The following is a 27236-nucleotide window of genomic DNA, read 5'->3' as shown; positions in this document are numbered from 1 at the left end:
CTTTCCAAATCATCTTCAACCAAGTTTCTAGGCCATTCAGTTGTGTCTCCCGAACTCATCGGTTCATCCATAGGGACTACCCCCCTTAGCTTGTTGTAGGGAGCCAACTTAAACAAAGAGGGCCAAGATCAGAGTGACAGCCCTTGCCCTTAGCGTTGTCACATTCACGTGTACAATTTGGGCGACAACACAGCCAATGATACAAGGTGGGGTTCACCAACTCAGAATATCGAGCATGCAACTTCTTCCATGAGTAGCCATAGGCATGCAACCCTCCAAACAAAATCTCCTCAAAATGTCACCCAGATACCTTCCCTGGGCCTATGAAGGTATGCCCATCCTCCTACCAAACCTCCAACCCTAGAAAGTAATGTATCAGTCCCATATTGGTCATGTCAAACCTTGAAGCAAGATCTCCCTTGCAGTGTTAGATGAGTCTGTCCTCTCCTGTAATAAAAAAATCATCGACATATAGAACCAAAATGAGTGGATCATCACCAACCACAATGAAATAGAGGTTTGGATTTGCATCACTCTTCTGTAAACCCATCTACTACAAGTAAGCATCTATCCTCTCATACCATGCCCTCGGCACCTACTTCAGTCCATATAAGGCTTTTTTAAGCCTACACACATGAGACTCTTCCCATGCACCTCAAAGTCCTATGGTTGCTCAATGTACACCTCATTGTAAATAACTCCATTGAGAAAGGTAGTCTTCACATCCATCTGGTGAATCCTTCAACCCATCTCAACTGCGATAGAAATCAATCCTCTAATGGAAGTATAGCAACTAGCAAGCAATTGGAGTGAAGGTATCCTCATAGTCAACTCCCTCTACTTGTGAGAACCCATGTGCCACAAAATGAGCTTTGAATTTCTCCATGCTGCCATCCACAGCATGTTTGATCATGTAGAGTCACCTGAAAGTCACCACTGACTTCCCCTTAGGTCTCGGCACTACCTCCCACACATCATTCTTCATGATGAAGGCATACTCCATGATGGCATCCCTCCAAATTTGTTGACTAGTGGCATCCTCATAACTAGTTGCCTTTATCTCCACAACATCCACCACATAGCCACCCAACCTCTCTGGTGGTCTTCTCTTTCTCACGAACCACTTGGGTCTCCCCACTGACTCCTGGGCTTCCTTCAGGGTCTCATGAATCCATCTTGGCTTCCTCTTCCATGTAGTAGCCTCCTCTGCTGATATGAGAAAATCCTCAACTGGAGCCTCTCCTCTTGACGAGGAACGCCCTCCTGTGCTCTATAGTGAACCTAGACTGTGAGATCTTGCACTCGGTGACACTAGACTCTGTGAACCTATCACCCCTGAAGTAGGTGATCCTCTTGACCCTGGAGTACCACTTGAAGATCCTAATACCTATGGTGTGGCCCTTTGCTAAGGTACCTACTGCTCTGCCTGATCAACCTCCTGAGAGCTCCTTAAAGCCCTCTCCTCAAATATCACATCCCGCCTCAGGAAAACTTTCCTCAGTGCCAAAATATAGATATGATAGGCCCTACTACTTTCATTGTAACCCACAAGGATACCCTTCTCTACAGTGGGTTCCAACTTCATCCTCTTCTCCTCAAGGATGTGTGAATATGTAAGGCACCCAAAGATCTTGATGTGCCCATATCAGGGTTCTTCCCAGAAAAAGCCTCCACGAGAGTTTTACTCCCCAAGACTCTATGTGGGCTCCTGTTCTGCAAGTACATTGTAGTGTTACATGCCTCGGCCCATAAGAAGAAACGTAATTTCTGGTCATGCAACATAGCTCTAGCTGCACCCACTATTGCCTTGTTTTTTCCTCTCTACCACCCCATTCTACTAGTAGTTATAAGGCACTATTTACTCTCTCCTTTGTTGAAGAATGTAACTAGTGTCGGTCTTCATAATTGTATTTGATTCGTGATGTAATATATATTTGTCAAAAGAAATTTGTATTATTAAATTGACTTATTAAAGCATGGGTTTCATGCTCGAGTCAATGGTTCATAGGTCATAGCACCCAATGTGTGCTTTAGGATTTTTTATTGATTCAAATTCAAAAGAAAGAAATTGTTTCGGTGTCAAAGGATCTCCTCCATCAAGTTAGCTCCTTCTCATGCAATGATAGCCACATATCCTTCAAATCGAGCCTCTAAACAATTGACAAAAGGTGAACAAGTCAGCCTCAAAATCACTTGACAAGTTGGCTCCTACAAACTGCTCATATCAGCCCAATAGCACAGTGACAAACCACTATAAATAGCAAGGTGAACTTGACCTATTGAAGGAGACTTGCATATGCGATTCCTGTAATAGAAGGATGAAGAGTGAACATCATGAAGTAATCTATTGTAAGACAAAAATTACTCTATTGTAGGACAGTGAAGTGAGGAGACTGAAATGCCACTGGAGACAAGTTTATCTGATGTAGTACAGGGGACAGAAATGCTACAGGAACCAAGTTTATCTGATGAATTACAGGGGACCGAAAATGTACAGAAGACTGAAAGATTGCAAGAAGAATGATGACTTGAACATGGAAGGTTTCTTGATGAAGTAAAGGAGATTGTGTGTCTAGGTCTTCAGTCCAGGTTGTCTCAAATTTGATATGAATCTACTGAAGGAAGAGTTTGGACAGGGTCTTCCCCTCCATAGGGGTTTTGCCCTACCTGAGTGCCTACAATTGGTGTCTCCTTGTTTTATGTTTTAATAGTTGTTTGATGAACAAAGAATAATAACTATAAGAAGAAGAAGAATAACTTACTTAAGAAATCACTATCATCTATCAAAAGATAAAGAGAAATCAATATAAAAAGATCTGATCTTCTAGCCCTAGATTTCTCAACCTGGTATCAGAGCAAGGCTCGTTTGTGGAAGGGAAGAAAGAAGGTCATATAAGGCTTAAATACAAGGAGAGAAACCAAGTCTCCTAGGACCGAAGTCCTAGAGAAATCATAAACAAATTATGGGCACATCAATAAGCCCTATACACAGTTTCAAGAGGTTAGAAGCATAGTTTCAAAGGTTTGAAGACAACTCTCTTAAGACAGAGCTCTTTGAGCTAGAAATCGAAGTTCTAAGCATCATCTAAGGATCTGAAATTCTATGTATTCTCAAAAATCTAAAAAATCTTTTATGTCATCTTTATAATTCAAAGACCGAATATCAACAAGCATAGTATCTCCACTTGAAAGATTCCAAGACCAAATCGGTTAAAGGTATTAAAGGCTCTATTGGAAGAGTTGTCATAAGATTACAGTCAACCTGAAAGAGGAATTTAATTTCTTATTACTAAGTTTTGGGCATATTGCTGATTTGGGGTAGCATCGGATGTGCTCTAGCCATGAAAATTGGTGAAGAGCTAAAGCACATGAGATCTCCAAGACCCAGAAATGGTTTGGACAAATTGTACCCGGTTTGGGAGATATTAAAATAATTACTATTTTTAATGGAGTTCCTAAGTCTAAACTTAGGAAAAATAAAATGTTAATGGGTATTAATATAAAACTGAGTTAGAAGGTTCCAAAAGTCATAGATCAAGCCAAATCTAATCTTAATCGTTGATTAGAGATTTAATCTCGGCTGTTGAAGGACCAACAAGAAAAGTATAAGAAGAGGCTTGAGGGTCAGTTGGAGAACACACTGAGGGAGACTAGTCAGTTTGATTTCTGGAGAGGGTCTACCTGAGAAATTCGAATTAGTGGTCTGGAGAGCAGCAAGAGGCAGCGGGTACGGAACAAAGAGTCGGGAACAACACCAGAAGACCAACGTAGAGGTTGGAGTGGCAGACGCAGAGCCTCTCAGGCAAACGCAGAGGCAGCAGACTGCATAGTCACTAGAGGGCTTGCGTGGGTGACGCAAAGAGGCCTAATGCTGCGCAGAGAGGCGGGAGCTGACACAGAGGTTCTAGGTGTTGCGCAGAGGCTAGCAAGACTGATGCTGAGACTGGGAGAAGTGCTGGAGAATTTTTCTCTCTTGGGTAAGCCAGTTTGGCACCCAGTTGTACTGAAGAATTGCTGAATAATAAAATCCTCCTCTGTTGCAACGATTTTCCCACATTAGGTTTTTCTGGGGACAATTGTCCAAAATATCTATGTTGATGTGTTGATTCTTGTGCATGTGTTTGTGTCTGTATTATGATGTGATATCTACAGCAGAATTTATTTTAATGTTTACTTAAGGGTTTTCATAAATAACTTACTGAGAAATAAGTAGGTAAAATAAATCAGTTGTTGCAATGATAGAATTTTCACATGGTATCAGAGCAAGTAATCAGAGACAGGAAGGAAAAATCAATTATGGGTCAAGACCATGATGCAATGGCATCTTCGTCAGGAGACACGCACAGATTTTTAGAAAATTGCACAAGAGATCGTAATTTTGATTTCTCTATGTTGGCTTCCAGGCTAGAAGTGGCTTGTGTGACTAGCTCTGCATCATCAGAGGTATGGTATATAGACAGTGGAGCCTCTTGGCATATGACGGGAATCCGAGAATGTTTCTCAGATTATCAGGAGGAGAGGATGAACTTTCAAATCACCATGGAGAACAAGGCAAAGTGTACTCCAGTAAGGAGGGGGGTACCATAGTTTTTCAAACAGAAACGGGAGAGCGGTTACGTGCTACCAATGTGCTGCATCTACCAGGATTGGGGATGAACTTACTTTCTGTGTCGCAACTTCAAGGCAAAGGCTATGACCTTTTCTTCATCAAGGAGAAAGTATACATCAAACACCCACGCTGGAAAAAGAAAGTGCAGATCAGGATCAAAAGTAAGAGGTTGTACATACTCCAACTAGAATCACCAATGGCACTAATAGGCAGTCATGGAGATAAGGATTTGAATGAACTATGGCACAGAAGAATGGGACATTTGCACCACGAGGCTTTGAGAATTCTCAAGAACACTGTAACAGGAGTTCTGGATCTTAGTACGGAACGAGATGATGTATGCAGAGGATGTGCTCTAGGAAAGTATGCTAAAGCAACATTTCCTAGAAGTAAAAACAGGGCCAAGAGTGTACTAGGATTGATACACTCAGATATCTGCAGACCTATGTCCACTAAAGCTCTTAGTGGTGTCGAGTACTTCCTCACCTTCATTGATGACCACTCAAGGAAAACTTGGATTTATTTTCTGAAAGCCAAGGACGAGGTTTTCTGTCGATTCAAAGAGTTCAAGGCTCTAGTGGAGAATCTGACTAGGAAGAAAATAAAAGTTTTGCACTCAGATAATGGTGGAGAGTATGTCAATAAGGACTTCACTGATTTTTGTGCTAAGGAGGGCATCAGAAGAGAGTGGACAGCTCCTTACAATCTAGAGCAGAATGGAGTAGTAGAAAGGAAGAACAGGACTATCATAGAAGCAGCTAGGGCCATGATGTATGATCAGGATATGCCAAAATTCATGTGGGCAGAAGCATGCAACATGACAGTCTATGTTCAGAATAGAACTCCTCATCGGGCATTGGGCAAGATTACTCCAGAGAAAGTCTTCACAGGGAAGACACCTAAAGTCAGTCATTTCAGGATATCTAGGAGCTTAGCATATTGCCGCATACCCGAGGAAAAAAGGAAGAAGTTGGATCAAACTGCAGAGAAAGGATATCTAGTGGGATATAGCGAGAACGCTAAAGCATATAGAATCTATCTTCCAAGGATCAGGAAGGTAGTAGATCAACGAGAAGTGAAGTTCATGGAGGACAGGGCTTTCAAAAAATCTCGAGAAATGCCTTCCAAGGAGCAATGAAAAGAGGAGTCATTGGTCAAACCTCTTCAACCAACGGAATTAAAGAATTCTTCCTCAGATCAGGAAGAATCACAGGAGGAGGAGGAGCTCACAGAAGCACCTGCTGGCACAGGAAGAACGAACAAGGAACTTCGTTAGATTCTGCGAGATGCAGAGTATTTCATCGACGCACCAAGGAACAATAAGAGGGAGCGAAAATAGCCAGATAGATATCAGGCATTAGTAGCTCAGGAAAGGGAGTCTGCCAGTTTTCAAGAGGCTGCTCAACATCAGGTTTGGTTGGTTGCGATGGTAGAGTACAACTCCATAATGGTGAAGGATGTTTGGGAGATAGTGCCAAGGCCTCAAGACAGATCGGTGGTAGGTTCGAGATGGATCTACAAGAATAAATACGCTACAGACAGCAGTGTGGAAAAATACAAAGCCAGGTTTGTGGCTAAGGGGTATGCTCAGAAGGAAGGAATTGACTATGAAGAGACCTTCACCCTAGTAGTGAGGTATACATCTATTAGAACCGTGATATCTCTTGCAGCACAGATGGGATGGGAGATTCATCAGATGAATGTCAAAACGATATTTCTGAACGGGGTGATAGAAGAGGTATACATTGAACAGCCAAAAGGCTTTGAGACACATGAGAAGAAGTCTCATGTATGTAGATTGAAAAAAGCCTTGTATGGGCTGAAACAGGCACCTAGAGCATGGTATGGACAAATTGATGGCTACTTGTAGAAGATGGGATTTTTCAAGAGTGATGCAGATACAAATCTGTACTATCTAGTTGTAGAGAATGGGCCTCTAATCCTAGTATTATATCTGGATGATCCCTTCCTGACACGATCATCCAGGCTCATCGGGGACTGCAAGAAGAATCTAGCCACAGAATTTGACATGAAGCATTTGGGACAAATGCATTATTTCTTGGGGTTGGAAGTTTGGCAGCAAAAGGGGGAGATCTTCCTTGGACAAGGGAGATATGCTACAGAAATTCTGAAGAGATTCAGAATGGAGGACTGTAGACCCATGGCTACTCCAATGATAACCAACAGGAAGAAAATTGATGCATCAGAAGACAAAGATGTTGATCCCACCTTATACAGGCAGCTCATGGGGTCCCTGATATATCTGGTCAATACCAGGCCAGACATTTGTTACACTGTCAACACCCTCAATCAGTGCATGGTGGAGCCGAAGAGGGCACACTGGGCAGCAGCCAAACATGTTCTCAGATATATACAGGGAACAATCGATTATGGACTCTTGTACACCAGGAGTAAGGATATCAGATTGAGTGGATTCACTGATGTAGATTGGGATGGAAGTTCAGTAGATCAGAAAAGTACCTCTAGGAACTATTTCAACACTGGATCAAGAATGACCTCCTGGTGCAATAGGAAACAGAAGTTCGTAGCTCTGAGATCAACTGAGGCAGAATATATGGTTGCAAGCACAGCTTCATGCGAGGCCATATGGCTTAGAAAACTGCTCGTGAATCTATTTAGAAGAAAGATGGAGGGGACCAAGATTATGTTTGATAATCAGAGTTGCTTCAAGCTCTCTGAGAATCCAATATTTCACGATCGGTCAAAGCATATTGATATCGGTGTCACTTTGTCAGAGACTGTGTCCAACGAGGAGCTGTACAGTTGAGCTACACTCCTACAGGAGAACAAGTGGCAGACATCCTCACCAAGGCCCTTGGAAGAACAAAGTTTGATTATTTCAGGGAAAAGATGGGGATGATAAAGAATCCATTTCAGTAGCAGAAATGGGGGTGATGTTGCAGTGCAGTAGCAGTCAGCAGTAGCATGATGCAGCATGACGAGAAGAGATTGCAGTGCAGATGCAGTGTTGGGAAGAAGGACCAACAACAGCACAGATGCAGAGGGAGTTGCAGTGCAAATGCAATGTTGGGAGAAAGGACCAGCAGCAACACGGATGTAGAGGGAGCTGTCGTACGGATGCAGCAGTGGCAGAGGCAGAGCCATGGATAGCAGTACAGGATGCACCAGTGCAGAGGATGTTGGGCGGAGAGGCCTAGCATCAACATAGTTACCGGTGTTGTATAGTCAAAGTGATATCAGCTCGGTATGGAGTATTACTAGACCACAGTCCTCGCTAAGAGGGAGTGTTGATTTGGGGTAGCATCGGATGTGCTCTAGCTATGAAATTTGGTGGAGAGGCTAAAGCACATGAGATCTCCAAGACCCAGAAATGGTTTGGACAGATTGTACTCGGTTTGGGAGATATTAAAATAATTAATATTTTTAATGGAGTTCCTAAGTCGAAACTTAGGAAAAATAAAATATTAATGGGTATTAATATAAAACTAAGTTAGAAGGTTCCAAAAGTCATGGATCAAGCCAAATCTAATCTTAGTCGTTGATTAGAGATTTAATCTCGACCGTTGAAGGACCAATAAGAAAAGTATAAGAAGAGGCTTGAGGGTTAGTTGGAGAACACACTGAGGGAGACCAGTCAGTTCGATTTATGGAGCGGGGTTAGCTGAGAAATTCGAACTAGTGGTCTGGAAAGCAGCAAGAGGCAGTGGGTATGAAAATGAAAGTCGAGAATAGCAACAAAAGACCATCACAGAGGTTGGAGAGGCAGACGCAGAGGCAGCAGATTGCGCAGTCACTCGAGGGCCTATGTGGGCGACGCAGAGAGGCCTAATGATGATGCAGAGAGGCAGGAGCTGACGCAGAGGATCTGGGAGCTGCGCAGAGGCCAGCAAGCCTGACGCTGAGGCTGGGAGAAGTGCTGGAGAATTTTTCTCTGTTGGGTAAGCCAGTTTGACACCCAGTTGTACTAAAGAATTTTTGATTAATAAAATCCTCCTCTGCTGCACCGGTTTTCTCACATTGGGTTTTTCCGGAGACAATTGTCCAAAATATATGTGTTGATGTGTTGATTCTTGTCCATGTGTTTGTTTCTGTATTATGGTGTGATATCTGCAGCAGAATTTATTTTAATGTTTACTGAAGGGTTTTCGTAAATAACTTATTAAGAAATAAGTAGGTAAAATAAATCAGTTGTTGCAGTGATATAATTTTCACACATATCTCTACAAATAGGCCGGAGACCTATAAGAAGGTAAGAAAAATATCATTCTTATGAATGGAAGAGTTAGATAAAAGGAAAACGATATTCTATTAAGGATTTGCAACCATCTTAGAAGTCTGAACTATATGAAGCCTTTGTAAACCTACTTGAAACGTCTGATATAAAACTACAGTTACTATAAAAGAAGACAATATTCCTATGAAAGAAGACGCAGATATATAGTGGCACAAATAAAGAAAATCAAAATCACATCTTTTGAGAATTTGTTCGGTGATTAAGAAAGCCTTAGTCCAAGGAGTCAACTCTATGCTACTAGTGTCCTATCAAAGCAATAAAAGAAGAAGAGCTTATAATGGAAGCATCTACAACAATTAGTGACAAAAGAAGCTTATTACAGAGAAAGTCTTACTAAGGACCTGTAACAGTCTTGGCAAGCATCCCCTTATGTCAAAGAAGATGGCATCCAACACTTGAGAACCAGTTCAAGGTTTTCACTTAAAACTGTTGGAAAATCAGAAAGGCAGAAATATTTTCTATATGTTGATAATTACTTGTGATATTCTTATGTTCTTATTAACTTTCTCGAGTTCTTGTTTTATCTTAGTTCATCAAGCAATTATCAATAACCATAACACGAAGATCAAAGACACCAGATGTAGGCGTACAGCCAGGGAAAAACCCCTATCTAGGGGAAAACCCAGTCAACAACTCTTCCTTTAATAGTTTCACGAGATGATCCAAGACTCCTGACCTAGACATAGACTTCCTCCAATCACCAAGTCAACACTTCCCTAAAAGAATGTTGAATGAATTAATTCCGAAATGAGCAAACAGCTCAATGATAATACAGAGATATTTACAATAATAGAAACATCAGGTTTCTATGTAGAATATGGAAACAAACAGTTTCATCTAAGAAACTGCTAAAAGAATAAAAATAGCAACAGCTAAAAGACTGAGCATTAAATACTAAATAGAAATATTCTAATACCCTCCCTTAATGCTCAATCTATTTACAACACCAATAGACCCTCGGAATTTTACAAATTTATCAGGACCAAGAGGCTTGGTGAAAATGTCGGCGGGCTGCTCTGTTGTGGGAACATATTGCAACTGAACTGAGCCGTCTTCAACCAGCTGGCGAATGTAGTGGCAATGAGTTTCCACATGCTTTGTTCGTTCATGAAAGACTGGATTCTTGGCAAGTTTGATCACTCCCTGATTATCACAAAACAAAGAAGTAGGCCCTGTCTAGAAAACATGCATATCTGCAAGCATACGTCAAAGCCAAACTGCCTCACAGGATGCCTTAACTTCTCCCCGATACTCTGCTTCTGTTGAGGAGAGAGCCACTGCCTGTTGCTTCTTACTAGTCCAAGTAACAGCACCAGATCCTAGACTAAACACATACCCAGCTGTAGATTTACGGTCATCAACCGAACCGGCCCAGTCAGAGTCAATGTAGCCACTGAGAATAGGATTGGAACTGCGAGTATATAAGAGGCCATAATCAGAAGTACCACGCACATATCGTAGCACCCGCTTTGCTGCTATCCAATGATCAGCTTTAGGAGCTGACATAAAGCAGGAAATGTAGCTTACTGCAAAACTGATGTCAGGTCTGGTAGCAGTAAGATAGATGAGACTGCCCACTAATTGCCTGAATAAAGTTTCATCCACAAGGGGAGAGGGTGACTGTGCTGAAAGTTTGAGCCCTGGTTCCATAGGAGTCGTGGCCGGTTTGCAATCCTGCATTCTGAACCTTTCCACAAGATTTTTGGCATACTTGGACTGAGAGAGAAAGATCTGATTTTCAGTCTGCCAAACTTCAACCCCCAGACAGTAATGAAGAAGTCCCAAGTCTGTCATCTCAAAAGTTCTGCATAGATCTTGTTTGATCCCATGGATCAAATGTGCAGAGCTGCCAGTAATGATAAGGTCATCCACATAGACAACCACAAACAAGATATCATCACCAGTATGCTTGATATACAGGTTTGCATCAGATGGGCTCCGCTGAAAACCCTGATCTGTCAGGTACTGATCAATTTTCATGTACCAAGCCCGAGGAGCTTGTTTCAATCCATAGATTGCTTTAGCTAACCGACACACTTTCTGTTCTTGACCAGCAACCTTGAATCCTGGAGGCTGCGTCATGTAGACTTCTTCTTGGAGATCACCATTTAGGAAAGCACTCTTTACATCCATCTGATGAACTTTCCAATTGAACTGAGCTGCTAGGGCAAGGACAAGCCTTATGGTACTCATCTTGGCTGTAGGAGCAAAAGTCTCCTCATAATCGATGCCTTCCTTCTGTGAGAACCCTCGAGCCACAAGACGAGCTTTATACTTGTCTATGGTTCCATCAGCTTTGTATTTCACTTTATACACCCATTTGCAGCCTATGGGCTTTTTTTCGACAGGAAGATCAGAAAGTGTCCAGGTGTGATTCTTCTGAAGACTCTGGAATTCGGCTTCCATAGCCTGTTCCCACTCAGATGTACCCTTAGCCTCTGAATAGGTTTGAGGCTCAAAGATACTGTGTAGGTTAGCCATAAGAGCAAAATTGACTGTAGACTGTTGTCTGTTCTTATGTCTAGAAGTTCTACCTTCAAGGAGCTCATCATCCCGGAGATCACCAATGGTTTTAGCCCACCATTTAGGCCGAAGAGAAGAAGAACCAATATCAGGAGTAGAGGAACCAATAACAGGAGGAGGTGGAGAAGACTCAAGAGCAATAGGGGCAGCAAGGGGAGGGTTAGCTTCTGGAGGAAGCTCAGATAGAGTATTATCAAATACTGATGCTACATCATCCCTCCCATCAGGTGGACCGACCGGAAGAAGAACACTGTGAGGCTGATCCTCAGAACGCTGCTCAAAAGAAGAAGAAGAAAGAATCCTCTGTCTTCATCAAATACTACATCTCGACTGAAGCTAAGACGACCAGTGGCTATATCTATCAGCCTATAGGCCTTGTGATGATCACTGTAACCTGTCATTATGAGTTTCTGGCTTTTGGAATCCAACTTAGAGCGCTTAGCAGATGGAATCCAAACATATGCAACTGAGCCAAATACTTTGAGGTGACTGATCTTAGGCTTACGACCAGACCAAACTTCTTCAGGAGTCTTCCCTTTAACAGCCTGAGTAGGTGATCGGTTAAGAAGGTAAACAGCAGTAAATACTGCTTCAGCCCAGAATTTGTTTGGAACACTCCTGTGTTGTAACATGGAACGAGCCATTTCAACAACCGTGCGGTTGCGACGCTCGACAACACTGTTCTGCTGAGGAGTGTAAGGTGTGGTTAATTGACGTTTGATGCCATGAATATCACAGAAGTTGGCAAAAGCTGAGGAACAAAATTCCCCCCATTGTCGGTCCTAAGGGTCATGATATTACAACCAGATTCTTTTTCAACTAAGGTTTTAAACTTCTGAAAGGTACTAAGAGCATCAGATTTATTTTTTTAAAAATACACCCACATCTTTCTACTGAAGTCATCTACAATAAGTAAAAAATATTTGCAAGCAGTGATAGAAGTTGTATTCATAGGACCACAAATATCAGCATGAAGTAACTGAAGTACCTTAGATGCGCGCCAAGATTCTCCATTTTTTAATGAAGACCGATGTTGCTTTCCCGCTTGACAGGCGCTGCATACCCCCAACTGCTGAGTCTGAATATCAGGTAATCCTGACACAAGTCCCTCCCGAGAGAGCTGAGAGAGATACTGCATATTTAGATGCCCATATCGCTGATGCCATAGAGTGCTGATGGGAGAGACACGTGCTGCTAGAGCCACTTATGGAGAGTCACCGGTGTCAAGTAGCTTGTATAGACCATGGTCCTCTAGCCCAACAGCAACTGTTAGACTGGTCTCCCTGTCAATGATGGAGCACTTGTGTGCACTGAACACAACATCAAGCTGAGGAGAATTCCTCATAATCTGGCTGACAGATAGCAGATTAATCTTCATACCAGGAACATAGTATACATTCAGAAATATGAGTGTGCGTCCACCAGACTGAATTTGAACTGTACCCCTGCCAGCTACAGTGTACTTTTCACCTCCACCAAATACCACGGAATCACTAAAAGGTGAGAAGGCAATAAACCAGTCACGCCTGTGAGAGAAGTGGCGTGATGCACCAGAATCAATGTACCATGCAGAGGAAGGAACATGTTCTGAAGACCTTTTAGCCATAAAGTCGTAAAAGGCAGAATCTGTCTGCTCGGAATGTTCTGCAACATTTGCTGTCTGATGTGGCCCTCCCTGTTTCTTCTGTTCAGAAGCAATCCTCTGTCGGCAATCTTTCTTCATGTGACCGAACCTGTGAGAGTAATTACACTGCACACTTTTCTTCCTAGCAGGATCAAAAGGCTGAGAAGAGCCTTTCTGCTGAAAGGACTGAGAGGACTGGTATTTTGCAGCAAATGCATTTTCCGAGGACACTGATGAAGCACCACTACCAAACTGCTATTTCCACCGATTCTGCTGTAGAAGTTTGGTACATAAGTCTGGAAACTTTAGATCCACATTTGTGGTGGTAATGTTGAGTGTTTCTATAAAGTGTTCATAAGATTTCGGTAGACTTTTCAAAGTAATGACTACCATATCTTCTTCCTCCATGGTCCGACCAATGGCTTCGAGCTGATCTCGAATGTCTTTAATTTTGTTGAGATGTTCTTGTAAAGACATATGTTCATCCATCATGATGGAGAACAACTGATTTTTGAGAAAAAAAAGCTCTGCTTTTCAGATGTCTCGTGCAGTTCTTTCAACTGTTGCCAGATTTCGGCAGCTGTCTTGCCAGAAGGAATCTGTGGTAACTGATCATCAGCGACAGAGAGCTTGAGAAGCATAACAGCCTCTCGATTTCGATCATCAAATTTATCTTGATCGGTACCAGTTGTACCGGGACGAAGCTCTTTGCCCAAAATGAGTTGATCAAGACGCCTGTATTCAAAAATGGTCAACATTCTTTGTTTCCAAATGTTATAGTTGCTGCCATTAAAGCGTTGATTTCCTTCTAACATCAGATTGGTGAGCGTGGCCATTTTCCCAAAGAAAATACAGAAGTCTGACACAAAGAAAAATGTAGCTGCCTGAGATATATTTACCCAGCAAAAATATATCTCCCCAGTCTAAAAAATAGCAATAGAGCAGGTTCCACTGCTGTAGCTGTACCCTTCTTTTAAATTTTACAATAAATAATCACGCTGGAAAATCCGCTGACTTGTATATGATACCTTGATATATGATAAGCCACCAATGTCCTCCTCAGCTTTAACTTTCTACAGACTCCTTTAATTTGGTGCTACTACAGTGCCTCAGACATACCACAGATGAGGCCTTAGAAATGATGCGCTGTCACAGATAACACCTTCAAGATAGGCTGCTGCCTCAGGTGGAGTCTCAGGGGTATTTCACTGGCCAGATAGTGCCTGAAAATTAAAATAACAGGCAGATTTCGAAAAACTAACAAAGGTTATGGGCCCACGATTTCGAAAAACTAAGTTTCTGCATCAAAACTTGCCACGCAGCCTTCAATTTATTTTCCTGTAACGAGAAAGAGATCCGACACCGAGATAAACCAAGAGAAATTGGGATGGGCCTTGGGACCGATGATGGGTTACGAAATCAAAGCGCGGCAGCACGAAATATTCTGCAGGGTCTCTCGGGAGATCTTTGTTTGACGGACGAGGAGCTGTAATTGGATTTGTAAGCCCTTTTAAATCAGCCGTCTCCAAAACCTGCGTAGTCGAAGAAGGAACCCCGTACCGAGCAGTTTGATAATAAACTTAATGCGGCGGGCAGAATCTCTAAGCTCCAGGAGCCCGAAACAGACAAAGAAGGCAATTGAAATAGTAAATTTTGCGTTTCGAACCCGACACAGTGAGCCGTCGAATGCCGTCAAAGCTTCACGTAATGCTGGATCGCTGACGTCAGACGTATCACGATGAGACAAATAGAAAAGACGAGGGCCACGATGAGACGACAAGGGTTCAAAAAACAAATAGACAGTTCAAATCGACAGATAGACTACTGCCCATAACACGCAGGCCGTATTTTCAGACCAGACGAACCATGCAACCTGGACCTGGGTCACCTTTGTCGAAGAAATAGCCGGATTCGAAATGTCGGGCTTTAGTTTCAAGACGATTTCACTATTCCGAGCCGGAAAGCCGTCCAGTTTTAATTCACAATTCCAAGCCGGAAATCCAAAATGACTTTCACGATTCCGAGCAAACTGGCCAGCCAAAAAACGAATCCCGCTCCCACGAAACAGTCACCGCCACAAAGTTAATTTCTCAGAAAAAATGATAATGCAGGGGAAGAATCCATTTCTGTATCGAGATGGACGACTGTAAGCTTTTATCACAGTGAGCAAAGCCGAGGCTAAGACTCAGTGAAGGCTACCTGGCTTACAGAGGGCTCGACCTTAGAAAGGACTCAAGAGATTAGGATGCAGAGAGAATAACTGTTCAAGAAATCTCTTAACCTCGCTCTGATACCATAAAAGAATGTTGAATGAATTAATTCCGAAATGAGCAAACAGCTCAATGATAATACAGAGATATTTAGAATAATAGAAACATCAGGTTTCTATGTAGAATATGGAAACAAACAGTTTCATCTAAGAAACTGCTAAAAGAATAAAAATAGCAACAGCTAAAAGACTGAGCATTAAATACTAAATAGAAATATTCTAATATTCCCTTCTTCTGTAGATGATAACCTTCCAGTAACAACTTCGACCTAGAACTTTGACCTTGCAGCAACAACTGGCAACAACAACTAAACTTCGACCTAGATGCAACACTTTGATCTTGAAGTAGCACTTTGACCTATAAGCAGCAACAAAATTTCGACCTCCCTAGCAACAAAACTTCAACCAACCAGTAGAAGAACTTCGATCCTGATGCAATACTTCAACCTTCCAACAATAGCCAAGAAAATTCACACGTGAGAGAGAGACAACCCAAAAACTTCAACTTTTATCCTTCTACAGCAATTCTCCTTCTCTTGGAATTTCGCACTTTTTCTGCTCCTCCTTCTATATCGAACTTGTGAGAGTGTGTCCTCCAAATGAATCGAACTGCTCTGTATATATACCCTTTTCTGGATTTCGAATTACCCTCATGTAGGCTAACTTGGTGTGGAGGTGACAAATGACTTATTTTACTCAATAATAATTCTTTTTACATGATTCAAAAGCCCAAGAAGGGTCTCATTAAATGGACAATGACTCTAATGACTTAATATAAAACCTAGAAGTCCTCAATGGGGACTTTGACCTAAAACATGATGACCCAAGCATGAAACCCATGATTTAATAAGTCATAATAATAATAATAATAATAATACATTCTTTTTCTTTCTTTTGATAAATACATTTCATTATGACTCAAATACAATTATGAAGACCAAACCTAGTTACATTCTTCAACAAAAACAAGCATTGTTATTACTTTCCATGTTTTTATCATTTAACAATATGTATCCAGTTTGCATAAAAAGGAAGCAAGCCCAATAGTATGTATAGCATGCTTATTTGCTTAGTTGCTCATGTAATCCTAGAATTTGTAGACTCTCATATTTACTTAGATACCATATCTTATAATATCTAGGATTTATAAGTAGTTCAAGTTATATGGATAAGTTGACCAGAACAAAACGAATTAATGTTTAGGATTGAAGGTAATCAAAAACCCTATATAATCGTTGCACTATTATACCTATATATTTTGTTTGTACTTGTCAATAAGTATTGCAGGTGTGGTAACTTGGTAAAGCAAGTTGAATCTTTGGGAACAAGTTGACTCATAAGGAAATGATTCATGAAGTTGTTATCATAATTCAATAATACTTCAAGGTTTGTAAGGAACAACTCAAGGTATGTATTAAACTGCAAGCTTTGTTATAAAATTCTCTTCATGTAAAAAGCATGATCATCTCTTTTAAAATTTTCTTTACATTACTAACATCATTATGCCGAAGGTTTTTGAATCTTAAAGATACTTGTCAGGGTAATTAACCATTAGATTGAATCTACCCTCATTATATTATCATTCTTGTCGAACCCTAAAAAGGTTCACTGTAAAATCCTAACCTAAGGGTATGTCAATATTTATGAAACCCTAGTCTACTTAGGGTTATTGATGAAGTCTAGAAATCCTATTCTTTTTGTGTTTAGGGTTTTGGTATTGTTATGATAGAAAATTTGTTGTTAATGTCTAAATTATGTATTGAAACCCTAGATCTTTAGGGCTTGGTGAATTAGGGTTTATAAGCAAGACCCTTGTATTAGCCAAAATGAGGTCCTAGGAATGAAGCCCTAGGTCTATATTTGTCTGTATGATCGAAACCATAGCCTAAATGAAATTGTTGTATTGAAAGGCATGATTATGAGATCCTAGATATGTATATGCAAGTATGTTGACCTAATTGTTAATGCTCATAGTTTGAGAATTATAGAAAACCTAGTAGAAGATTGATATTCTAATAATGTTTCCAATATGATGATAAAACCTAGGGTTTGCAACAAGCCCTAGTAGAGCCTAAAATGTAAATTCTGAAAATTGTTGAAACCTTAGATGTATAATAGAATTGTTGATTTGATGATATCAAAGGCTTTGTGTCTCAAAGTTGGAGTCTAGGGTCTATGACAAAACCCTAGCAAGAAGTTGAAGTCTAATATGTAAAAAGATGTGTCTTTCGTTGATTATAAACTTAACTAGGTTTAGGTGTTTTAACTTTGATGTCTAAAGTCTAAATGCTTCCACTATATTCACATGATTTTGATATAGTTAACTTCACACTTTTTTATGTTTTTATTTGGTTGTACTTGTTATTTAAGTTTTGCGGGAACATAATCTTCAGATGATGAAGATGTTCGTATAAGCATGATGAAGGAAGTTATATATCAGATGACCTTGATGTCGTAAGAAGGGTTAGAGCCATGAAAGGTTCTCCGATGTTATAGAAGAAGGAAGTGGTTGATCTCCCTAAGTTGAGAGGGAGCTTGTTAGAAGAAAGGGTCTATCTCTCCAGTTGAGAGGGGGGGCATATTATGATAGTCATGATGGATACCTTGAAGAGGAAATCGGAGAATGAATGAAATGTATTAAGGATGTCTTGATGTTGCTGAAGAAATGAAAGAAGAAAGCTTCCGCCTATTTGCATATGAATAACTTGATATAAGTGGCATCAAGATGATTAAGAACCCCGAAGGTTTGTGTTTACTTGTATATATATATTGATACTTTATTGTTGATTGGGGTTTTTGTTAGTATAGATAAAACTCTCCATAAAAATGTTGAACACTTTGGAAGCATGCTTGGACAAATGGATATATCTAGTTTGATAGGGAGAGCTGAAGCATCTAATGGTGGATGCTTGGGAGGACATTTGGCCAGCCTATGTGTTGATTTATACATCCCAAAGAGGGAGGGTGGCGTTGGTCATGGAGTTCCGACCTTGGATACACACCTAGATACCTGGGTTCAAGTAAGCCCGATGGTACCTAGAGTGGCTGAAATCTTTAGTCCATCTTAGTCCCACCAGGATAGATTACCCTGGTCAGGTATCTAGTCCGCAACACTGAGTGTGCTAGAACTCTTTGTAGTTCATTTTGGATATCGTGCATGTACCTCTATAAATATAGGTAATTATGAATGCCTCCCTAGTTAAGAGGGAGTGTTGAAGAATGTATCTATTGTCGGTCTTCATAATTGTACTTGAGTCGTGATGTAATATATATATTTGTCAAAAGATTTTTTTATTATTAAATTGACTTATTAAAGCATGGGTTTCATGCTTGGGTCAATGGTTCATAGGTCATAGCACCCAATGTGTGCTTTAAGATTTTTTATTGATTCAAAGTCAAAAGAAAGAAAATTGTTTTGGTTTCAAAGGATCTCCTCCATCAAGTCAGCTCCTTCGCATGCAATGACAACCAACTATCCTTCAAATTAGGCCTCCAAACAATTGACAAAAGGTGAACAAGTCGGCCTCAAAATCACTTGACAAGTTGGCTCCTACAAACTACTCATCTCGGCCCAATAGCGCAGTGACAAACCACTATAGATAGCAAGGTGAACTCGACCTATTGAAGGAGACTTGCATATGCGATTTCTGTAATAGAAGGATGAAGAGTGAAGGTCATGAAGTAATCTATTATAGGACAAAAAATACTCTATTGATGGACAGCAAAGTGAGGGGACTGAAATGCTACAAGAGACAAGTTTATCTAATGTATTACAGGGGACCGAAATGCTACAGGAACCAAGTTTATCTGATGAATTACATGGGGATTGAAAATGTACAGAAGACTGAAAGATTGCACGAAGAATGACGACTTGAACATTGAAGGTTGAGTTGATGGAGTAAAAGAGATCATGTGTCTAGGTCTTCAGTCTAGGTTGTCTCAAATTTGATATGAATCTACTGAAGGAAGAGTTTGGACTGGGTTTTCCCCTCCATAGGGGTTTTTCCCTGCCTGAGTGCCTACATTTGGTGTCTCCTTGTTTTATGTTTTGATAGTTGTTTGATGAACAAAGAATAATAACTATAAGAAGAAGAAGAATAACTTAATTAAGAAATCACAAGCATCTATCAAAAGACAAAGAGAAATCAATATAAAAAGATCTGATCTTCTTGCCCTAGATTTCTCAACATCCTTATGCCCACACTCCTGCAGAACTAATTCATCACCTTGGAGGTATATTCACCTCCATTGTCTAATCTCAACACCTTGATCTTCTTCCCCGTCTGGTTCTCCACAAGAGCCTTACACTCTTGGAACCTCTTAAAGACCTCACCTTGGTCTTCAGAAAGAAATCTAGGTCTTCCTGGAGTGGTCTTGGTGTGTTTTCCCAAAGCACACCCTCTGCACACATCATGATGCTCAGTGTTGAACTCCAGTAACCATCTCCCTCAACATCCTGAATGCCCCATGGTGCAAGTGGGCCATACTCCTGTGCCAAATCTCACACAACTCATTATCGTTGGTTTGCACCACCAAGGCTCTAATAGGTTGAAACATAAACTTGTGTGGCCTACCACTGTCGACTCCAATCACATAAGAATACTCAATACTGGATCCTCTGGAACATATCAACACCTATCCTCCTCAGAATACCACCTCATACTCCCTATCCTCCAAACTAGAGACTGATATCGAGTTCTTCTTCAACCCTGGAACATAAAAAACATCCATCATTTTCAGAGGAGGTAAAGACTTCCTCTAAAATGATATTGTCCCCACTCCTACTGCTTTGACCTTGGACTTATCTCCAAACACAACCTCCAAATCAATATCATCCTCTAAGAGACTCGTGAAGTGCTCCTCGCACCAGTCATATGGCAGGATGCTCCACTGTCTTACAAACCATACACCGAAAGATGTGACATGAGTGGCTAGACTCACCACTAAGGCAAACTCATCCACCTCTGTCGATAAGGAAAACTCTGTCAAATCTGAAAGTGAACTCTTTCACCTCTGTTGAAGCTGCAACTCCCTTCTTCTTCTTTCCCTTCTTGTTGTGACACTAAATAGCATAGTGACCCATCTTCTCACAAGCAAAGCATTTCACTTTGGTCATGTCCTTCTCCTTTGCCTTCTACTTCCACTTGACCTGCTTTGCTCCTCTAGAAAACCCCTTCTTGGCCTTCTTCTTGCCCTTCACTGCAAGGACGACATTCTCCTCCTCATCTCCCCCACCACGTTGATTGTCCATCTTTGCACTCTTCCTGGTCTCCTCCTGGATGAAATCATCCCACATCCTCCTCCAGCCTGGAAAATGCTCTATGGCCACAATGTCATGTATGAATCCATCCCATTTCTAGGTCAAACCATCTAGTGCAAACTTGACCAACTGGTCCTTAGGGATAACCTCTGCCACGGCAGCCAACTCATCCTTCACCAGTGAGATATTCGTAAGGTATGAGGTTACATTGTCGGTGTTGGTCATCTTGATGTTTCTCAACTTCTACCTCAACACGATCTTCTTGTTCTCATTGGAATTCTAGCATAATGTGACAAGTGAATCCCACAGCTTGTACGCAAACTTCATTCCTATCACATGAGGGAATAGGTGGTCTTCGGCATCAAGGATGATTCTCCTTGCCTTCACATTCTTCTTGTTGAAGTCCACCAAATGAGCTGGATCAATAGGAGGTTGCACAAGATTCTCCACTATATCCCACACTTCAACTTCTTCAAGTAAAAGCATCATCCTCTCCTTCCAAGGGCCAAAATTATTAGCCCCACTCAATCTGTCCTCCACCCTCAAACCCGTCGCCATGACCCTCACAACCAACACAAATAAGCAGGTATGTTACTAGGCAATCTTCTTCCCTCTCTACCAACAATTCTTTGGGTTTCTGACTGAGGTTTTATGACAGTTGTTCACTGATAAGGCAGAAGTTAGCTTGCTGGTCTCTTCTATTAGCTGATGCAAAACTCAGATCCAAAGTCTCTCAGGCTCTAATACCATATAGAAATTTTTTATACGTTGTAGCCCTTCCCAGTTTCAAGTTTTTGCATGAAGTTTAATGCCCAAACCCAACATTACATGAGCTGATATAAATTTAGACATGCATTCAACTAGAAACATAAGACTACTCTACTCTTTTAACTTTTCACAGCTGAAACAAGAATTAAATGCAAGTACACAATTTTTTGCACAGTGATTTGGTCTAATGACCATGGAAAAACCCACAAGGGGAAAACCAGTTCTAAAGGAGGATTTAATTGCTCTTAAGGAAATAAATACACAGCAGAGATACAAAATACTTATCTCCCTCTCTCTTGATGATGTCACTTCTCAGAATACATATGAATTCGAGACCCCACACAGTCATAAACACAGCTGGGATATGTCTTGAATTCTGTGCACACTGCCACCCAACAGTGCCTTGAAAAATGTGCCAGACAGAGTAGAAGTCTTCTCAGAAATTCATGCCAAAATCTGATACAATTTCCCTCCTGGAAACACACTAAATGCGCCTCAAGGTTTGTGCTCCAAGCCACAAAAAAATACTGTGAGACAGTCTCCTAAAACATCAGCCCTGTTGGCTGTGCTGTGGCAGCAAAACAGTGGTTCAAACAGCTCCCTTTCAAACCAAGAATTACGTTGAGTCTCACAGTCAACTGCCCAACTAGACCAGTGCTGCTTTCCCTGCTATTTCGGCCAAGCCAACACAAGGATCTCAGCCTGCTAAACCTTGTGCGAAAATATTGGGGTGCGTGCCAGGTGTTTGGGCTAGAAACTCGGGTTTTTTTCCTCTCTTGCTATTCAAACTCCCTTCCTTTCTTTGCAATCATAACTTCTTCCTTGCTCCTCTTTCCTCTCCTCAATTCTCATGAGAATAATGAATGACCCCTCTCTTCTCCTTTTTCTCTTTTTGTCATCTAAAGTGAGGAGAACCCTAACCCTTGAAATCAAGGGCTGAAATTAAATCTCAGCCCATGAGATCAATGAATGAGATCAAGTCCCCCACTTGACCCCCTCCTTCATGTGGTCCCCTTCAATTAATGAGTCTCCTATTACTTTTTAATGTTTTGTAACATGCGCACTTTTTCTCTCATAAAGCCACTTCTAAAACATAAAAGTCACTTTAATATTATAAAGTGTACTTTGTACTTTTCTAATAAAGTCACTTTTATAACACTTGTGACTTTAATAAATTAAAATACAAGTTATATCAGCCATAAAAAGTAACTTTGCTCCATAACATTAATAAACTCATAATGTCCCTAGACAAAAGGTCATTAAAGTGTCTTCCTAGGCCAAAAGGATAAATGCACTAGGAAAGACCTCATTGGTATCCTTATTTTCAACATTTTGTTGACCTAATATCTTAGTACACCTCTTCTTTTACTTTTATGTATCTAGGAACTGCTTTCTTGTTGAATATCAAGAAACCCTAGAATGCACAAGTCTATATCTAGTCTAAGTACATGATACACTGCTTCCTATCATGAAAAGTTAAGCCTTTGTCAATCATAGAGTACTTCACCCAGCATATATCTTCATCACCTTGAACCATAGAGCCTAGAATATCCTTAAAGTTGAGTACAGGGAAGTGTCCCTTATGGTGAAATTTCATTAAAGAGCAGGAGGAAGATTGTTGAGATGACAGTGGCAATCTCCCTTGTTGCAACAGGGTCTGGCCCTCGCCTTGTGAGTCCCCTTACAAGGCCTGCTAGATTTTGCGGCAATAGCCACCATTAGAGATACCATTCAAAAGCATTTAGAGTCTACCATTTTTGGCACCAATCATGAAGTTAAATCTTTAACATCAAAAGGAAACAAAATGTTGAACATTGGATGGATACAATTATTTCAATCTTCAGTATTTGTTCTTTAAATGAGATTGCAATTTAAAAACACGAAAAATGAAACATAAATTGTGAACTAAGGGAAGCAGTAAATGGCATTATGTACCAATGGAGGCATTGACTCAAAACAATGAGCATAAGTGATTGAATGTCAGATAACTTACTTCATTGACAGATACTGTTTCTTTCATCAGATGATCACAAGCAATATTAAGGAATGCTCGTAGTCTTCGGCAGCCAGAAATTAGAGCTTGCACTTCATTTTTGAAATCACCTGGCAGGGTGAGAAATCAGAGTCAGACAAGCATGGCACCTGCTGACATATAAAAAAATTACATCAGACAAGATAGAAAGGAATGCAGTCAGGATTGAACCCCACTAAAACTCATGAAAATGATCAAACAGCAGACTTAACTTCAACATAAGAAATCTTTCTTATGCATGGACCAATGTTGATAACATCGGCAATATTCGAAAATATCACGATATTTTCGGCAAAACGATATATCGCCGGGTAAATATTGCGATATTTTCCGTTTTGTAAATATCAGCAAAATATCACACTATTTTGAAAATATCAGCAAAATATCGCCATATTTTGAAAATACTGACTATATTTAAAAATCTGAAAAAATTTGATTTTTTATGCTTGCCGATATTTTCGCCGATATTGCCGATAAGATATTTTCTAGACCCTCGCTGATATTTTGCCGATACCGATATTATCAACACTGGTATGGACAACATATAAGGTGGACCAATACTGACTTCTTGTCACAGTTGATCAGACCATGGTATCATGTCTATAGACTGGTAGGGGATTTGAATACTAGGAATAATAGTTCTTGTAAACCATAGTTTTATCTTTGATTAAATTTATGAAAATTTTCAATATGGATAAATCCGAATTGGCATTGAAATTTATTCCATAAATAGGTCTCCTATAAGCATCATTTTAAAGAAGAGCAAAGGGAAAGAATGAGACTTCACATCACATAAAACATCTACGAAGATATATGCTACTGTAATGGAGAATCACAAACATCTGTTAAAAAGGAGCAACATTGAAGAAAAAAAGATTGTACAAAAGCATGAGATGAGGCATTGAAGGTGTTTTCCTTTAAAAATAAAAACAAGAATAAAGGAGGAATCATAAACTGCAATGAATGATTAATGCATTTAAATCATGGCTCTCTTATGGTTCTGTTCTATTAAATTAGATTTAAGCTCTCTTTCGTGGCATTTGAGCATTGTGTCTCACATATGATAGGCCTAGATGGTGCAAGATGGTTGACACAACAGAGAATCTACAAAGGAACTGAATCCGAATATGATAATTTCTTCAAGAACTAAGCTTCTGTTAATAGGAATGGAACCATACGTACATAGAGTGTACGTACTCTATAGAGAAAGAACCTGTCCTAAATGAATGCCACCTTAGGAAACTGAAATGGAATTCTATGACAACCTACAAGAGTCGAAGGACACAGAAGTTACCTACATAATTGACCTTAGCACTAAGTGCTAATAAAAATTATTTAAGTGACATAAAATACAATATTAAAGTGAAATAAAACAGTAAAATATCTAAGTTGCATGGAAATGGATACTAATCCAGATACAAATCCATGGAATTCTCTGACAAGGCAGGCTCTGGATATGGGGAAACGACATATATATAAACATATAAATACATAAATTTATATTTTATCAAATAAAACCCTGGGCCAGAAACATAGAAAATTCAGCTGTGAATATATTTCTTCAAACTACTCTCTGTAAATTGTTGTGAAAAGTTCAGATTTCCCAGTATTTTGATGGGAGGGCAGTGGGCAATTTGACAGGCAAAAGTTACTATCATAGGGCTTTTTCTATTTTTGTTTAATGCATTTCAATAAGTTTTTGATGGATTTTTATTGGAGGCTAAACCTATTCAATGTTTCTGGCAAGCTAGAAGAAGTTCTCAACAGATCCTTTGGTTTTTCCAAACTGGAACAGGTCCTGAGCGGGTCCAGATCCACAGAAACGTGAATTCTAGGTCCTCTGTAGGTGGATTTGGTAACATAGTAACGTACACATGATGAGCACAACTAGCTTAAGATATTAACTTTAAAGTGCTTAGTAAATCCTCCCTATCTAGAAGAAATTATATTGTCATACACCTGGCTAGTAGAAAGGAAACCTCATGAATGCAACCCAAGCTTCCTTTGGTACTAGCCAAGTATGTGAGAGTATGCATCCTCTCAGTGGTCCTCATCTTAGTGCTTAGTAATATATCCTTTGAGAGTGGAGATTGGCTACCTGTGACGGTATTCTAAATATGGGTAACTTGTAACTTTTCTACCTTCTCTAAATATGACAGCTCCCATAGGTATAGTGCAATTAACTTTAGCTGCATAAATACTAATATGATCTGGAAGGTCAAGGTGAAACACATTTGATCCTATGGCATCCAAAATAGTGCAAAGACATGATAGATTTTAACTCTTAAAATGTGATTATGTTTACTTTTTAAACCTTTGTTTTTTCCTCAATCTGGCTAAACTTTTCTACCATATAAAATCAAAATTGGGCCCTATGTTCACCCTTTGGAGCTTTATATTTTGCCTATGTTATAAGGAGAATATCCTTGATTTGGAATGTATTTATGCTAAATGTTAGAAAAATGCAGTGGCTTTACCCTCTCCCTTTACCTTCTAATCTAGGAGTATAGAGGACAACTAGAAAGCTCATGTGGTGTGACGGGACAAAATCCAAAGCAAACCTACAAAGGCAAATGTTTAGTACAGACATGAAATGCCTTATTGTGATTGTTTTGAATGATGTGGAGGTATTTTGTATGCAAGAGTTTAATAAGATCTCAATTCAAGTTGGACATGTTGCCGTAAAATCTAGCAGCCTAGTGGAAAGCCTCACTAAGCAACCTAGGTCTTATGGCAACAAAGACATCAACCATCACTGTCACCTCAGTGGCCTCACTCCCACTGTTTTGTGGTTAAGTGTTATGCCATAAGGGAGACTCTCATGGCAAGAATTAAAGGATAGATAACCTAGGGTTTCTAGGATAAAGATTCTCCAAGGATCTTGCAGAATAAATCACCTAGAATGATCTTAACAAAAGGAAGACTCAAGGTTGATAGGAGTTTAATGGTTATGGAAGAAGGTACCAGAAAAGCCTTGAAAGTCAAGATAAGATTTACAGATGTTCAAGTACACTTTCCACCAGCCCCAATAAACAAAAGAAGACTGTTACAAGTTAGGGATTTTGCGATATGTAGATTTACAATATGCAATAACACAACACCAAGAAAATAGCCTACAAACGATGAGATCAACAAAGGCTTCAAGACTATCAAATAGGTGAGCAAGGGACAGGTCAACAAGAAGATTTTAATGGCTGAGAATGCACAAAAACAGCAGCAAATAACTTAGATACCAGCCATAGTTTCAAAACTCACACTCGGATTTGAAACAGGTCGAGGGTAGACTCTGAATCGGACGCCGACTAGGTATCGACTCGGCCTAGTTGATTTCAATGACTCGGTCTTTGTAAAACATACATTAAAAATTTTTTTATGAAAAATCATATTTTTAAAGATTTTCATTCATGTTTCCAAACTCAAAGCATTAGAATACAAAGAAAAGACAACATATGATCAAAGTATGCTGATGAATATATCTATTATATCAAAATGGGACCTAGTGCACTATCCAATACATGCAGATAGAGATCAAAACAAAAACACATAACCAAGGAGGCTCTAAATGGCCTCTACAACAAAACATCACTAGTCACTACTGCTAGAAAAGCCAACATCATCTGGCTCAGACTCTGAATTGGAGTCAAACAAGGAAACCCATGGCTCTTCCTCTTCATCAAGATATCCAACTGCAACTGTAGAAGTAGTAGCACTAGCAGTAGTTACACGCTGAGATAGACGAGCTATGTGCCTGCGTCGTGGCTAAGTAGACGCTAGAGGGCTTGGGGCTGGTACTAGTGGATTTGCATTTAACTGAACAGTTTGTAATGCATCCATCTCTAAATCAATATCAACACCAATATCCTCATCAGGGTCAA

The 27236-nt window shown here is 40.2% G+C and overlaps 1 protein-coding gene across 3 annotated transcripts in view; it reads right to left on the bottom strand.

The window, feature by feature from the left end:
• LOC149258698 (uncharacterized) overlaps window positions 1-27236 on the bottom strand; it is a 416271-nt gene that overhangs the window by 160371 nt on the left and 228664 nt on the right. For all 3 annotated transcript variants that reach the window (XM_089415879.1, XM_089415896.1, XM_089415887.1), the window contains exon 7: window positions 23323-23432. In XM_089415879.1, the coding sequence (XP_089272005.1) occupies window positions 23323-23432 (110 nt within the window). The remainder of the gene's footprint in view (window positions 1-23322; window positions 23433-27236) is intronic.

The sequence above is a fragment of the Pinus tabuliformis genome, chromosome 6, assembly GCF_031772625.1.
Source record: "Pinus tabuliformis cultivar Carrire ecotype Pingquan chromosome 6, CPIR1, whole genome shotgun sequence".
NCBI lineage: Eukaryota > Viridiplantae > Streptophyta > Pinopsida > Pinales > Pinaceae > Pinus > Pinus tabuliformis.
This window is presented reverse-complemented; position numbering and strand designations above follow the sequence as displayed.